This window comes from Podarcis vaucheri (genome assembly GCF_965113315.1).
Source record: "Podarcis vaucheri genome assembly, chromosome: 18".
Classification (NCBI taxonomy): Eukaryota; Metazoa; Chordata; class Lepidosauria; order Squamata; family Lacertidae; genus Podarcis; species Podarcis vaucheri.
In genome coordinates, this window is record NC_138756.1 from 1,766,532 (window position 1) to 1,782,967 (window position 16,436).

General features: G+C 49.3%; 1 protein-coding gene across 1 annotated transcript; it reads right to left on the minus strand.

Annotated features, from left to right (window-relative positions):
- Window positions 1-734: 734 nt before the first annotated feature.
- Window positions 735-15,088, minus strand: TMEM161A (transmembrane protein 161A). Its single transcript, XM_082206484.1, has 12 exons — window positions 14,351-15,088; window positions 12,576-12,679; window positions 10,676-10,756; window positions 10,354-10,451; window positions 8,833-8,989; window positions 6,774-6,925; window positions 6,619-6,679; window positions 5,199-5,342; window positions 4,961-5,074; window positions 3,140-3,314; window positions 2,651-2,747; window positions 735-1,393 (listed from the first exon to the last, which is right to left on the minus strand). The coding sequence occupies exons 1-12, from the start codon at window positions 14,351-14,353 to the stop codon at window positions 1,116-1,118; spliced, it is 1,464 nt and encodes a 487-aa protein (XP_082062610.1). The 5' UTR covers window positions 14,354-15,088; the 3' UTR covers window positions 735-1,115.
- Window positions 15,089-16,436: the final 1,348 nt, after the last annotated feature.

Below are 16,436 nucleotides of genomic sequence, written 5' to 3' on the forward strand. Positions count from 1 at the left end.
AAACCATAGCTCGCCCCTATACACGAAGCCAAGCCAGAGCACAACTAAATGCAGCACAGCCATCTTCTCAGAAAAACTCTTCACAAGCTCAAGAGGTCAAGACACGAGAGCTTTAGCAACTAATCTACACTTAATGACCCACCCAGTGATATTCAGAATATCACTCATGAAATCACCCAAGATATCCCTCAAGTAATTAATGACCCACCCAGTGATATTCAGAATATCACTCATGAAATCACCCAAGATATCCCTCAAGTAATTAAGGAACAAAAGAAGAAAAGGCACACTAATCTAGGAACTTCCTCTCTGCCCAGAACGTTGGAGGCTATACACCACACCCCTCAACAGTATTTATAGGAACTCAAACACCAAACTCTGCTCTGTTCCAGTAACAAGAAGCCGAAAGCACCAGCCTGAAGATGACGAGTGAGACCTCGTCGAAACGTCGCACAGACACCCCGACTCTTACACGGGAAGACACCCGAAGACACCAAAACCTGCATATATATATATATATATATATATATATATATATATATATATATGAATATATATATAAAGGAATTTAAGAAGAGTCTGCTAGATCAGGCCAGTGTCCCTCCTAGTCCCGCATCGTGTTCTCAGCTGCAGCCAAGCAGAAAAAGGCTTTTAATCCCTTTTGCAACCATGAGATCTAGAAACTCTTTTGCTTTTAAGCCCTTTGGGGGCCACCATAAGGTCTGGAAACTTGATACCATTTAAAAAAATTTTTTTAATGAAAGTTAAGATTCCCCAGCCCGCTGGCTTCTCCAATCAGCAGCCTGCAACACAGTTGTAAATCTCCCCAGCACACACAAAGATCGGATAGAGCAGGATCCGGCCGTGGGGCAGCCAAACTCCACCTGCAGAAGTCCCGCCAACTCTCTGTGGACCATCAAAATTGGCAGCAGGCAGTAGAAGAGTTTTCTTGAAAGGTCTCTGCCTGCATAGCGCAATAATACCACGCTGGCAGCCCCCTGACCAGGAACTGACCAACTGCAACGGCCTGCTCTCCCGCCAGTCCCACCCCAAAGGGGTTGGGTGGTCTTCTGGTTTGTCCCGTCCAGGGAGCGCTCCCCACAGAAAACTTGCAGTTAGGACGCAGCCAGGTGCTGGTGGAAATACAGGCCGAAGAGGGTGGCGATGACCTGGCAGGCGGACACCCACCAGGTGAAGAAAGAGAGAAGCCCCCGGTAGAAAAGTGGGGTGAAGACGGTGCTGAAAGCCCCCAGGGCCCCCGTGATCTGCTCCACCGCTGCCTGGATGTCCTCCGTCCCCCCGTCGTTTGAGGGGGCGGCCTGCGGGGCACGAACCGCGTCCACTGCTGGCGAGGTCAGGGTGGGCTCTGGGTACAGCCCCCAGGAGTAGTCGCCTTTGAAAGAGAGACACAGGTGAGAAACAGGGCAAGGGACACGCAACTCCTAGCCCAGCCTAGTATTCAAGTCCTTTGCTGGTCGCCACAGGCGAGCAGGAACTGCGTGCAGGCGAGGCCATTGGGTCAGCACACAGCAAAGGGGTGGACTTCCCCAGCACAGGGTGGCAAAAGCGGGCACTGGGATTGGGGCATTCCACCATCTCTCTGTCAACAGCCTGGCTGGAGGAAGAAGAATGGCGGGAGGAGCCAACGGGGCAACCCCCAAGAGAAGAAGGCTCAGAGCCTGGGGTGGGTGGTGGGACGATGATGAGTGATCAGAGGGAGAAGAGGGAGGAGACGGAGGAGGAGGAAGGGTTGGAAGGGGAAGAGGCAACAGGGCCTAGTGAGTGGAGCGAGTCGGGGGCAGAGAATCAGTCCAGAATCAGAGGCAGAAACTGAAGCAGAAGGAGGAGGAGTCTGGCTGGGGAAGAGTCACGGATGTCTCCCCCTCCTGCTGCATCAAGCTGCCCTCCCTGCTGGTCTCCCAGAACCAGCAGAGGCATGAAGAGGGTGGAGGAGAGGTTGGCTGCATGACGGCACTGTCTCCAATTGCTTGGGGGAAACCCTGGAGAGGAGGGGACTTAGGCAGCCGCGGGGAGACGGGGACACTGCAGGCCAGAGATTGGGGGCGGGGGGGGATGGGGCTATTTCATCCAGCAAGCACACCCCACGATCAGGGATGATGGGAGGAAAGTTCAGCAAACACCAGCAGGACCATGGATGTACCCCCCCCCCCCAATTCCAGTGCTAGGTAAAGGTAAAGGGACCCCTGACCATTAGGTCCAGTCGTGACCGACTCTGGGGTTCTGGTGCCCATCTCGCTTTACTGGCCGAGGGAGTCGGCGTACAACTTCCGGGTCATGTGGCCAGCAGGACTAAGCCGCTTCTGGCGAACCAGAGCAGCGCACAGAAACGCCGTTTACCTTCCCTATTTATCTACTTGTACTTTGACGTGCTTTCAAACTGCTAGGTTGTCAGGAGCAGGGACCGAGCAACAGGAGCTCACCCCGTCATTGCGGGGATTCGAACCACCGACCTTCTGATAGGCAAGACCTAGGCTCTGTGGTTTAATCCACAGCGCCACCCGCATCCCTAATTCCTGTGCTGGTATTTGATAATAAATGCATGTGTCTGGGTAGAAACTGAAGTGGGGGCATTGAGCTATGGGGCAGCCCCATTCAGCTCCTTGAAGACCTCCCCTCTGCCACCACTTACCTAGCGTTTTGAGGAGGAACGTGCAGTGCAAGGTGAGCAGGATTGGGGCCAGGTACTGCAAACTGACCACAGTCACGTAACAGTAGATTCTGGTGATCTGTAATTCAATAATAATAATAATAATAATGTAAAAAACAAATAAACTCCAAAACAGAACAAAAACACCATCTTAGCAACGTTGCCATTTGGAGGAATGGAACTTAAAAATAAACAGGACATTTAATTTTGCCCAGGATCAGTGCTTTGTTTGGAACTTATGGCCGCTGCAGCAAAATGTCCCGTCTGCCAGCTAGCCGACACTCGCGTTTCCTCTTCCCTCTGCATACCTTTTTCCTTTCATGCTGTGTCTTTTTGGCTATCAGCATAGAGCAGGGAAGAGATTGCCTTGGCTTTTAATACAGGGGTGGGGGGAACCTTCAGCAAGTCCCACAAAGTTGTTTCCTTCATGCCTACGCCTGAGGCCCCCCCCCCCCCGCTCTGCCTCCACACCTTTCGCTGGATCTCCAGGACGGCAATCCTCCCGGCCTCCCTCTTCATCTGCTCCACCCATCTCTCGGCGAGGCTCAGGTAGGCCTGCAGGTGGTAGCGCACGACAGCCAGACGGAGGAGGCACAGAGCTACAATGGCCCAGAGGCGCACCGAATTATAGGAAGCGTTGGAAAGGCTGCGGGCAGAAAGAGAAACAGACAGAGGACTGCAAATAAAAGTCTTAAGTGTGTTGTAAAGTGCATTATGGGAATAGGACACTAGATGGCAATGGTGAGCTATGGCAAATTCAATATATTTTTTCAAAACGTTTTTTTTAAAGAAAGCATTTTCACAGCGTTTTATGTGCCTAGATTCCAGCAGCCCTGAGTGCTCACTGGAAGGACAGATCCTGAAGCTGAGGCTCCAAGACTTTGGCCACCGCATGAGAAGAGAAGACTCCCTGGAAAAGACCCTGATGTTGGGAAAGATGGAGGGCCCAAGGAGAAGGGGACGACAGAGGACGAGATGGTTGGACAGTGTTCTCAAAGCTACCAGCATGAGTCTGACCAAACTGCGGGAGGCAGTGGAAGACAGGAGGGCCTGGTGTGCTCTAGTCCAGGGGGTCACAAAGAGGCGGACACAACTAAATGACTAAACAACAACAACAGATTCCACCAGAGAGAGACTTCCTGCATCATATACATAGCTCAACTGGTAGAGTAGTCTTATGGGTTGGGTGATACACTCCTACCTTGAAGCGGGTTGGGCTAGATGACCCTCGGTGTCCTTTCCTACTCTACAATTCTATGACGGTTTCCCTTTTCCCCCCTTTTCCTTTTTTGCCAAATCGTCCCTATTGATTTTAACAAATCAGCCACATATTTAAAATCAGAATATAAAACCAGAGAATACATAATCAAAAAAATTTCATAATTGCATCTTAGCTATTTTTAAAATGCTGGTCTGTGACCGTGATAAATGGAAACTTTGAACTTCCCGTTTGAAACAGGACTTTACTGAGTTTATTTGGCTCCTTTATGACCTCCAACTCTCCCCCCATTTCTTGCCAAGGAGCTCAAGAGAATGCAAAAGGTTCCTGGTGCCAGCAGGCAAGGCTGAGCCGTCCTTTCAGAGTCCACAAAGACATTTCCAGCTAGCCAGGAGCATTCAAGGAGGAGGGTGTTAGATTATTTACGTAAAACAACGACAGCAGCAAGAATACTGTCTGCCCAATGATGGAAAGATGGAGGAGAGGTTTCCAGTAAAGGAAGACCAAAATGATGAAAATGCCTTGAGGACCTGAGACCTTTCACTATTTGATGAACTATTAGAGTAGATGAAAATGCAAACAGGACTTGAAATATGAGCAGCAGGGCAAATTATGAGGATATGTAGGTTAAATTGAAGGCGGCCCTGTTTAAGGAAGTTTCAAATGTCTGATGCTGTATTGTTTTTAATATTCGGTTGGGAGCTGCCCAGAGTGGCTGCGGAAACCTAGCCAGATGGGCGGGGTATGAATAAATTATTATTATTATTATTAAATCAAATGTATTGAATAGTATAGGGGCAAAATATGCAGCATTCAAGGGCAACTATGGAAAACATGGAAAGGGAAGATACGAAGTCAAGGGATAAAGTAACTTATGGTTTAGGTTAAAATTTGTAAAACTTTTTTTCATTTTACTGAAAAATATGAGGGTTATGAGGGTTATATTTTTTAAAAAAGGAACACTCAAGGATGCTGCCAGGGAGGGGTGTGTGTGGCCCAGGGAGAGCTCCGGGGGCCAGAGGGAGAGCTCTGAAGGGCCACCTCTCCCTCCTGGTGATCGCAGAAGCACTTACATTTGGACGGTCTCTTTCCCCATGGGGGCGTTGAGCAGGAGGTCCCGGGAGATGGGCTTGACCCACATCAGAACGACAGCCACGGGTGCGAGGAAGCTGGCGTGGAGGAGCAGCCTGCCGTGTTGGGGGTCAAGGAGAAGGGTCAGGCCCCCCCCACAGGCTGCCCCCTCCGCATCCCTGCCCCTTATCCCCCCACCCCCTGTCTTTCGGGAAGGCCAGGGGCAAGCCGTTACGCAACTGGACCGCCGGCCGGTCTGCGGCCATCTTGAGGGCATCCAGGTGAGTCTGCGCCAGCCGCAGCCCTGGGAAGGTCAGGCAGGCGCCGAGGAACGAGCAGAGGGCCACCAGGCAGAGCTTGGCGGTCAGCTTGGTCACGGGGACCCTGGGGGGAAGAGAGAGGGAGGCGTTTTTCGGGAAGGGCTAAGGCTGCTGGAGACGCAGCAGGAAGGGACCCCCAAGAGTCATCCCTGCAAGGCAAGGCATCGCAGCTAAAGAATCCCTGACACAAAACAGGGCCTTTTCTGCTGTGGCTCCCCCTTTGTGGAATGCTCCCTCCATGGAGGTTCAGTGGGTGCCAGAGAAACCATAGAATTGTAGGAGTTGGTAGGGACCTCCGAGGGTCATCTAGTCCAACGCCCTGCAATGCAGGAATCTCAACTCAAGCATCCAGGACAGATGTCAACCTCTGTTGAAAAGCCGCCAAGGAAGGAGAGTTCTTCCTTAACAACAGCTCTTAACAACAGAAAGTTCTTCCTAAAGTTTAGTCGGAATCTCCTTTCTTGTAACTTGAAGCCATGGGTTCGAGTCCTGCCCTCCAGAGCAGGAGAAAACCAGCTTGCTCCCTCTTCCATGTGACAGCCCTTGAGATATTTGAAGCTGGCTCTCATATCTCTTCTTAGTCTCCTCTTCTCCAGCTCCTTCAACTGTTCTTCATAAGGCCTGGTTTCCAGACCCTTGATGATCTTGGTCTCCCTCCTCTGCACACCTTCCAGCTTGTCAACATCCTTCTTAAATTGTGGTGCCCAGAACGGGACACAATATTCCAGGTGTGGACTGACCAAGGCAGAACAGAGTGGGACTTTGGCTTTCCTTGGTTTGTCCAGTTGAGTCAAATGAAAATTCAGCACAGGTTTTAGGAACACTCTTCCCCGCCTTTTTTGCAAACTAAAAAGTCCCAAACGCAGCAACTTTTCCTTGTAGGGAAATCACTTTCCTTGTAGGGAAATCAATTATTTTGGCCAACATTTCCTAACTCTAGAACAGGGGTTAGCAAACTTTTTTCAGCAGGGGGCCGGTTCACTGTCCCTCAGACCTTGTGGGGGGGCCGGACTATATTTTGAAAAAAATATAATGAACGAATTCCTATGCCCCACAAATAACCCAGAGATGCATTTTAAATAAAAGGACACATTCTACTCATGTAAAAACACGCTGATTCCCAGACCGTCCACCGGCCAGATTTAGAAGGCGATTGGGCCGGATCCGGCCCCCAGGCCTTAGTTTGCCTCCCCATGCTCTAGAATATCCTTTTTGACGTGAGCTGACCGAAACAGTCCTGGAGTGGCCTCATTTCAGACATCAGATCTCCACTTGAGGGCAGGAGGTGGACAAAGAGAAATAACTCTGGGCAGGGTTTAAGATTTCAGAGACACACTTACGTCCAGTCCCAGCCTTGCCCTTTCAGGAAGACCTCCAAGTTGTCCTGGACGCTATTCAGCCCTGTGGGGACAAGAGAGTTGGGGGAGAATCCAGGAGAATGCTGGATTATTTATATATAACCAGTGCTTTGTGAGCTTGCCCCCAGCTCCCTCACCTGCGTCGAGGCCAAATTCAAGGTAGTCTTCGCGGACGACCAGGACCAGCATGGCCACCAGGAGGAAGAAGAAAGCAAAGGCCAGGCAAACCGATCGCTCGCCCCCCTCCTTGGATCGGAAGTAATGCGTCATCACCGTGAAAAAGATTTTGCTGAAGGGAAGGGTTGCGCTAAGGATCACATGCCGGAAACATCACTTCTCCGGAGAAAGACAAAGATTTCACTTTTTTCATTCATTCATTTGTCTCTATACATTTTCTTCCCAATTTTAGATTTTTTTTACAGACATACAAAGCGAATAACTTCTCAATAAACACACATATACGTATATATACAGAGAGAGAAAGAGGCCTTTCCCTTCACCCCCTTTGAGGTTTCTTATAATGTTAATTTTTAACACTGCATTTCCTACATTATTCCATTTATTAGTTACTCCCTGATTTTTACCTTAATCTTGCCAATGAACTTAATTGTGTACAATTTTTTTTATTCAGATAAAGTATTCCACAAATTTTCCCCATTCCTTGATGAAATTTCTTCTTGGTTCCTTATTCTTCCATTCGTTTAGCCTGACACACCTTCTTGGTTGGGACACAATCCTGAAATAGCTTCACTTTTGGGATTATTTCATTCCCGCTGTTCCTTTCTTGGAACTACAGTTCCCAGGGTGCTCTATCAATCCGCCCCTCTTTCCCCGCAACTAACTCGGGTCCCTAAATCCCATTGGGTCTACTCTGAGTATCACTTCGGCCACCTTGACTCTATACAATTAAAAGCTCTCTGGTGCCTCTTTAACAACCACGGCATTCCCCTCCAAAGAATTCTGGGAGCTGTAGTTTGCTTGGGGCGGTGCTGAGAGTTGTTAGGAGACACGCAACCCACCCATTCCTCTCCCAGAGCTACAATTCCCAGAGTTCCCTGGGAAGAGGAATTCATGGTTAATCCACTGCCTGCCAGCTTCCTGGTACTTCCTGCAGAAATATGGATTGTTTTGCAACCACAAGATCTATAAACTGGAAATTCAAATGTTTTAAAACATTTCTTTTTTTTATCCTGAGGTGTAGAATCATAGAAGCAAAGAAGCATAACACTGCAAGGTGGGAAGGGGTCCCGAGGGTCATCTAGTCCAACCCCTGCAATGCAGGGACCTCAACTAAAGCATCCAGGACAGATGCTTAAAAACTTCTGCTTTAAAACTTCCAAGGAGGGAGAGTCCACCGCCTTCCATCCCTCAGCTGAACTGCTCTTAACAGTCAGAAAGTTCTTTCCTGATGTTTAGTTGGAATCTCCCTTCTTGTAACTTGAAGCCATGGGTTCGAGTCCTGCCCTCCAGAGCAGGAGAAAACAAGCTGGCTCCATTTTCCATGTGACAGCCCTTGAGATATTTGGAGATGGCTCTCCTATCTCTTCCCAGCCTCCCCTTTCCCAGGCTAAACACCCCCCGCTCCTTCAACCGTTCCTCATCAGGCTTGGTTTCCAGACCCTTGACCATCTCGTTCACCCTCCTCTGCACACCTTCCCAGCGTCCTTCTTCAATTGTAGTGCCCAGAACTGGACACAGGACTCCAGGCCTCTGCCCAGGAAACTTGGCGCATTTCTTAAACGGAAGCTCAATTTCTCAGACTGATAAATCATGATGCAGACACTTGTTTTTTTTGATGAAAGCATGTGAAATGGGAAGCGGTCATGAGAACCTAAGAGGAGCCTTCTGGATCAGGCCGGGGGGCCAGCATCCTGCTCTCACCTGGGCCAGGGAGATGCCCAAAGGGGAAGTCCGCAAGCAGGATCCAAACACAAGGGCAACTCTCCTCTTCCTCTTCCTCCTCCTCCTCCTCTGATGATTATACCCTGCCCATCTGACTAGGCTTCCCCAGCCACTCTGGGCCCCATCTGCCCTGAAGAGCCCTCTTTAGTTTAGAGTCGGAAGGGACCCAGCGGTCATCTAGTCCAACCCCCTTGCAATGCAGGAATCTCAAGGTGTTCCTCAATTGGCCCAATCCTCTTTTAAAGCCGTCCCAGGTTGGTGGCCGCGAACAGCGTCCCCGGGGCCAAAGGATACACGGAGAAGATGACGGCCAGCAAGCACCAGAGGATCCCAATGTTGGCTTCCTTCCGGGGGTCAACCAGGCAGTAGTAGCCTTCGGTGAAGACGTAGATCCCGGTGGCGTACGCTGCAAAGTCCACGTACCACTGATATTCCAGGAAATAGCACAGCACTAAGCGGAGAGAAGAGAGACAGGAAGATGCTCTTATTGCCTCCTGAGCCTGACCAGCTGCACCCAAAAGCCTCTTCCAAAAAGAAGAAGCAAATTTCCAGGCCTTGTGGAATGGTCTAGAATGGGTAGGAAGAGACCCTGAGAGTCATCTAGCCCAACCCCCTGCAATGCAGGAATCTTTTTGCACAACGTGGGGCTCAAACACACTGCTCTGAGATTCAGAGTCTCACGGCTGAGCTATATTCCAAATAAATGGTTGATTTGACAAGGAACTGTGGAGCCTGCCTTATCTAGAGCCATCCAGCTTAGGGTTGAATTGGACCCGGAAACTAATTGGCAGTCAGTGCAGTCGGGCCAGGATTGGTGCAATATGCTCAAACCTGGCTGCCAAATTCTGCATCACTGAAGATTTTCAGTGTGTAATAATAACACTACCCTGCCCACTCTGGGTGGCTTCCAACAAATTAAAACACAATTAAGACATCAAACATCAAAAACCTCCCTATACAGTGGTACCTCTGGATATGAACGGGATCCGTTCTGGAGCCCCGTTTGCATCCAGAAGCGAACACAAGCTGTGTCTGCGCGGGTCATGATTCGCCGCTTCTGCGCATGCCCGTGACGTCATTTTGACCATCTGTGCATGTGTGAGTGGCAAAACCCGGAAGTAACACATTCTGTTACTTCCGGGTTGACACAGAGCACAACCTGAAAGCGCTCAATCTGAAGCAACTTCAACCCGAGGTATGACTGTATAGGGCTGTTTTCAGCTGTCTTCTAAAAGTCAGATAGTTGTTTATTTTCTTGACATCTGATGGGAGGGCATTTACACTATTTTTTGTTGGGAGCCACCCAGAGTGGCTGGGGCAACCCACTCAGGTGGGTGGGGTATGAATTATTATTTTTATTATAAACCTGTACGCTTCCTGGCGAAGGGGGGAATTTGAACCCTGGTCTGCAGTCAGATAGGTGGAATATAAATATCATCATCATCATAATTTAACTGCTTAGAAACTCCTTTGGCATGTAAGCGATATATAAACAATACCTAATACGAATAATACACAAATGCCATCTACGATCCCCATGACTCGCTGGGCAGCCTATGGCAAGCGGCAGGAAACTTGCTTGCTTCAGGGGAAAATTGGGCACAATGCTCTCCGCCAGCCAAAGGGACTAGAAACTTGGCTCTGACAAACAAAAGCTAAGACAATCTCAGGAAGAAAGGCTTGGGGTGTCCCTGAGGGGACCAGACCACCTCAGTCCTCCCTGACCCCCAAAGCTATTTGGGGAGGGGAGGACAGGCAGCCCCCCATTCCTGCCCGAGGGAGGGAGCTTAGGGGATCCAACCTCGGCGCATTTACCCAGAGCGTCCACGGCGGTGATGGGGCTGCTGTCCAAGCGAAGGTCAATATCCCGGGGGACGGAGGAAGGCTTTTCCTCGGTGACGCCGTTGATCTTCCTGTCAGATAGACAGACCAATGTCAGTCGGTTGGCGCCAGAGGGAGCTGTGTGGTCCAAAGATGGCGCCAGGGGGGCAAAGGTGGATCTAAGTTGCCCCCACGCCTTTCCTGGGTGTCTCCATGCTGCGGGTGGAGATTCGTAGTTCCTTCCCCACCACTGGCCACCAGCTCCCTCAGCCCCCCGGACGGACAAGATGGCCGCCCTCACGTCAACTCTACTCACCGCTCCCTCTTCCCCTTTGGCCTGGGCTTCCCCGCCAGGGCACGCAGCTCCTCTTCCGAGGGGTGTTTGAACCGGCGCAGGCTGGCGGAAGAAGAGGGGGAAAGGGCTCACCAAACATTGGGCCGAACGCAACTCAAGAGGAGTCCCATTGGGATGGATGGGAAATGATATATAATGAAATGAAAAAATGTTCAAAAACATGTTTGTTAAAAAAACAGAGGCTTTTTTTACTAGGAATATTAGGAGATGAAGTGCGAAAGAAGCAAAAGGGACAATTTATATATGCGACCACAGCTACCAGAATGTGACTTGCCCAGAAGTGGAAAGAAAAGAACGTACCAACGGAAGAAGAATGGAGGACTAAGGGGATCTATGCCAAAATGGCAAAACTCACCGTGAAGATCAGGCACCACGATGAAGAAGAATTTAATCATGAATGGGAATTTTTTTGTAGATTACTTTAAATAGCACTGTAAAAATGTGGAAACACCAGCAGGATTGTTGTAGCATTTGTGAACTGAAGGTAGAATTATGATGTGAAAAATAATTATAAGAAGGAAAATAAAAGGAGAAAAATGGAAACCGGGTGTGGGGTGTGGGGGGGAAGTCAATCAATGCAAATTTGGATTTGATATGTAAGCACATGAAAATTGTTGTTATCAGAAAGAAAGAAAAATAAATAAAAAAGATGGGCAAGGGCTGGCATGGCTCCATTAATTTCACTGGTTCTGCTCCTGAGGAAAACATAGGCCACATTTGCGCCCTACGTTAATCATCGTCATCATCATCATCATCATCATTATCATATTTATACCCCACCCATCTGGCTAGGTTTCCCCAGCCACTCTAGGTGGCTTCCAGCAAAATATAAAAAATAATATGTCAAATGTTAAAAACTTCCCAATGCAGGGTTAATAATAATAATAATTGTATTATTTATAATAATTTTATTTATAATTGAAACTTAAATTGCTTTTGATGCCACTTTAAATAGCCATGGCTTCCTGGGGAACAGTAGTTCAAAGGCACTGGGTTTTGTGAGGAGGTCCCCACTTTCCCCCTCTGAGAACTACAATTCCCGGACCAGTTTAGCAGCTCATCTCCCTTCCCAGGGAGCTCTGGGAATGCTAGTGCCGAGAGGGGAAAGACTCCAGGGAGCTGTAGTTTGTTTGGGGTGCTGGGCACTGTGAAGAGGCCTCCTATTCTCCTTTGCAGAACTACAGTTCCCAGAGTTCCCTGGGGAAAGGGATTGATAGTTCAAACTGTAGTGGAAAGTGGGGCTCCCTCTCCGCACTCTTCACAAACTACAGCTTTCAACCTGTCCTCACTGTATGCCAACAAAGGTAGATTGATTGATTGATAGAGTGATTGAAACTACAGCTCCCAGGATTCATTGCAGGGGGGGGCTGCTGCCACCACAGTTGTCCACAGTGATATCGCAGCGATTTTAAAAGGCAGGGTGTGAGCCTACAATTCCCAGGGTTCCCTGGGAAGAACGATGGATCGCTAAACGATGTTGGGAACTGTAGCTTCACAAGGGGAATCGCACCCTAACAAACTACAGCTCCCAGAATTATTTTTAAGCCCTGGCGGTTTTAAAGCAGGACCAGAGCTTTTTAAAGGTCTGGCGCGAATGCGGCCACAGCCTAACCGAGCCAGCAAATCTGGTATGAACGCCAAATAAACAGGGAATAAATGCAATGGTGTTTTTCTGCAGGTGGAATTGCGGACAGATGGATAAATGGGGGGGGGGGTGTCCCGAGGCCGAATGTGGGAGCCCCCAAGTCCCTTTTGCTTCCATCCATGGTCAAAAAATAATAAGCAAATTGTGACCTCTTGCTACACTCCTGAGGAACCTTCTTGCCATCCCCAGCCCTGTGAAAAAGGGGATTTCTGGTACCTTCCGTTGCAGAGGATCCACCGGGCGAAGGACCAGTGAGGGGCCATCTTCTGCATGATGCTGGCCACCAGCAGGGAGACCACGAGCTGCACCCCCATCACCGCCTGTGGGGCAGAAGCAGAGAAAGAGGCCTTGGGTCAAGTCCAAGGTTTTAGTCTCACCAAAGTTCCATTTATTATCATCATCATCATCCCCTCCAACGTTTCTCCAATGAAAATAGGGACATCCCATTCAATGATGATGATGATGATGATGATGATGATAATGATAAGTCGGATAGCTTAGTTTTGTAATATGAATATAAGGAAGTGATTTACATATAATGAGGTGAAATGTAAAAAGAAGATAGAAGGTAAAAAAGAGGTTATAGAAATGCTAAGAATTTAGTAAAGATGTTCGGAAGTCAGAAAGAGGGAGGGAAGGAGGTCAGTGCTCAGTTTGAGCAATGTTTTAGGCTATAGATTTACTGTATGTAACCAAATGTGATTATGATAAATATGGAAAACTCAATAAAAATTATTATTAAAAAAAGAAGAAGAAGGTAAGTCGTATAGCTTAGTTGGTAAGAGCATGGCACTGAAGCCGTCCAGAGAGGCTTTGGAAACCCAGCCAGATGGGGGGAGGTATAAATAATAACATTATTATTATTATTATTATTACTACTATTATCATTCACTTCAACATTTCTCCAACAAAAAGAGCAACACCCTGAGGAAAAGTGGGACATCCCGGGATCAAATCAGAAACCGGGATGGCTCCTGCAAATTTGAGACTGTCCCTGGAAAATAGGGGCACACCAAGGTTGCAGCTTCGCTCCCCACAAGGGACAGCTGCCTATTCTTGCTCTGCTGGGGGTTGGACTAGATGACCCTCAGGGTCCCTTTCTAGTCCATCCCTTTGTGTGAAGGATAGCTCAGTTGGCAGAGCATGAGGCTCTTAATCTCAGGGTCATGGGTTCAAGCCCTGTCCTGGGCAAGAAGATTCCTGGGTTGGACTGGATGACCCTCAGGGTCCCTTCCAATGCTACAGTTCTACCCCTTTGGGCTGATCCAGCAGGGATCCTGCGTCCAGTTTTAGAAGCAGGTAGTGAATTTCTCATCCCACTTTTCGGATCCACCTCGGCGTTCGCCCCCCACCCCAAATCCTACACTTCGCACCTCTCTGCAGCTGTACCAAAAACGTAGACCCCGTGTAAGGTTATTGCAGAGATATGGACTCCCTTTCTATTTTAAGGGCAGGAAGTGGAGCTGGCGGCCGGCTGTGTGGCCTGGAGACGGGATTCAAATTTCAAGGAAGGAGATTCCCACTTAACTCTGGGGGAAACTTTCTGACAGTGGAAGGGTCTTCCTGGGGAGCTGGAGGGCTCTCCTTCCTTGGGAGTTTGCAAGCAGAGGTTGGCTGGCCCTCCGTCCTGGCTGCCTGAGCTGAGATTCCTGCATTGCAGGGGGTTGGAATGGATGACCTTTGGGGGTCCCTTCCACCTCTACAGCTCTATGACCCCAGAAGGTGATGATCTCATCTCTCCTTCCTTGGAGGCTCTTAAACTGCGGTCGGATGACCACCTGCCAGGGGTTCTGCAGCTGCGCTTCGCGCCTTGCGCGGGGTTGGGCTAGATGTCCTTTGGGGGTCCCCTTCCCACTTGACCGTTCTGTGGTCCTAGGACCCTGGCAAGCATGCAAACCTTCTCTCTCATGCAGAAAGCAAACCCACCTGTCCTCTAAGTCCATAAACACCCAACAATGCATTCTTGCAAAAAAAATAAAATAAAAACTTACCATTTTCTTTTAGGGTCCCGAGCAAAAAAACAGCACCAAATCAAGAGACAAGCAGGGCAGGCAAGTTTTCCTGGACTTCTGATCTTGCAGACCAAAGAAGGAGAGCGACCCTTCCAGCCAATCACAAGCGGCACTTCCAGTTGATTGCCGCCAGCCAGCCAATGACAAAGCGAAATAAAAATAAAAAGGTTTGAAGGTAGGCGGGGATTTTTGCCATCCCCCACCTGTTTCCGGTTTTCAGGCGCCTGCCAAGCGCGTTGCATTTCGGGGCTTGTAGTTTCCTTTCCCAGACGAGGTTCTTTAAGATGGAACGGAGAGAGAAAATTTTTGCACGTTTTCCTCTGCAAAAATTCACAAGGTTTTCCCTTCCCTGTAAATCACACGCGCCTTTTGCAGCCAGTGTGGATGTCCTTAAAAGAGGACGGCACAAATGCGTGGGGCTTTTCACGAATTCAGGGGCTACTAGGCTGGAGGGCTGTGTCTCCTTCCCCCGGTTCTTGGCATCCGTCTGTCACCTCCGGAGGTGAAGTCAAATCGCGCACCGACCCGTAACCCCTGCATTGCGCGGGGTCAGACTAGATGACACTTGGGGTCCCTTCCGACTCCACAATGCTATGATTCTGTGAACTTGTAACTGCTGCCTCCGGCGTTGTTTTTGCTGCGTCAGCAGCACCCAAGTGACCTCCCCGGGGGCACAAGCCTGGGCACTGTGTCTGGGGGTCCTGGGCTGCCCAGAGGACAAGACCCCCCTCTTGGCCTGGCTGATGGGTCCACTCTGGATTTTTGTAGGGTTCACTCCTGAGCCTTTTCTTCCCCCAAAGATATCCCACAAGGCAGCAGAGGTTAAGGATCAGAGTTTTCCTTCTCCTAGGCAGGTCCCCTTCCCAGGTTGATGATGAGCCCCATTTGCCCCTCACTTTCCTCTACAGAAACTGCCGCCTTGATCACTGTTGGGCTATTTCTCTTATAATAATAATAATAATAATAATAATAATAATAATAATAATAATAATTTATTTATACCCCGCCCATCTGGCTGGGTTTCCCCAGCCACTCTGGGCGGCTTCCAACAGAATATTAAAATACAATAATGTATTAAACATTAAAAGCTTCCCTAAACAGGACTGCCTTCAGATTTCTTCTAAAAGTCATCCCTCCAAGCCACCGGAGCCTGTCTTTGCACACAGGGGAGTCCCTAACTCACCAAGCCTTCAAGGCACACCGGCTCCCCTCACCTGGTTCAGCCGGCCAGTCAAAGCCATTCCCAAGACTGGGGCCGCTGTCACCTGCTAACAGCTTCTAGGAGCTTAGGTGAGAGCTGGGCGGAGGTGGGGAGCAAAGGTGGACAAAGGACCCCAGAAGGAGCAGGACATGTTCCCAAAAGCATCTTCCCTGAACTTGGGGGTGAGAGAACTGAATCCTAACCGCCAGACCACCAGAGGGCAGCAATGCTCCTGAATCGCGGGTGCTGGAAACCACAGGCGGGAAGAGGTCTCTGGTGCTGGGCTTCTGATTGGCTGGCAGAGATGCAAGGTTGCCATGGATACGCCTCTGGGCGATGAGAGGTCCTTCTGGTCCTTGTCCACTGGGTGGTGCTTCAGAATTTCTTTTGGTGTGAAGTTTACTTTGCATGCAGAAGGGCTAAGCGATGACCTGAGTTTCCTATGTTCCCAGGAAAACAGCTTCCCTCCCCTTTCTTAAACAAGTACTTGCTGGTGACTCACTGTCACACAAAATCACCGCTAGGCAAAAGTCTGATGGGTTCAAAGTGATGCTCTATATGTGTTGTTGTCCACTTAACATCACAGGGACGGATAACAGTTTGTCCAAACGGGTTTACCCTATGTCCCCTCACAACCCCCCCCCCCACAAATCCCCCCAAGAAACGCAGGTTTCGATTCCGTGTGGGGTGAGGATGGTATGAAAGGACAATCCCTATGTCTTTATTCCTGTGACCAATGTAATGGAGGTAGAGTTGGAAGGGACCCCCAAAGGTCATCCAGTCCAACCCCCTGAAATGCAGGAATCTCAGCTAAAGCATACAGGGCAGTTGGCCACCCAGCCTCTGCTTAAAAACCTCCAAGGA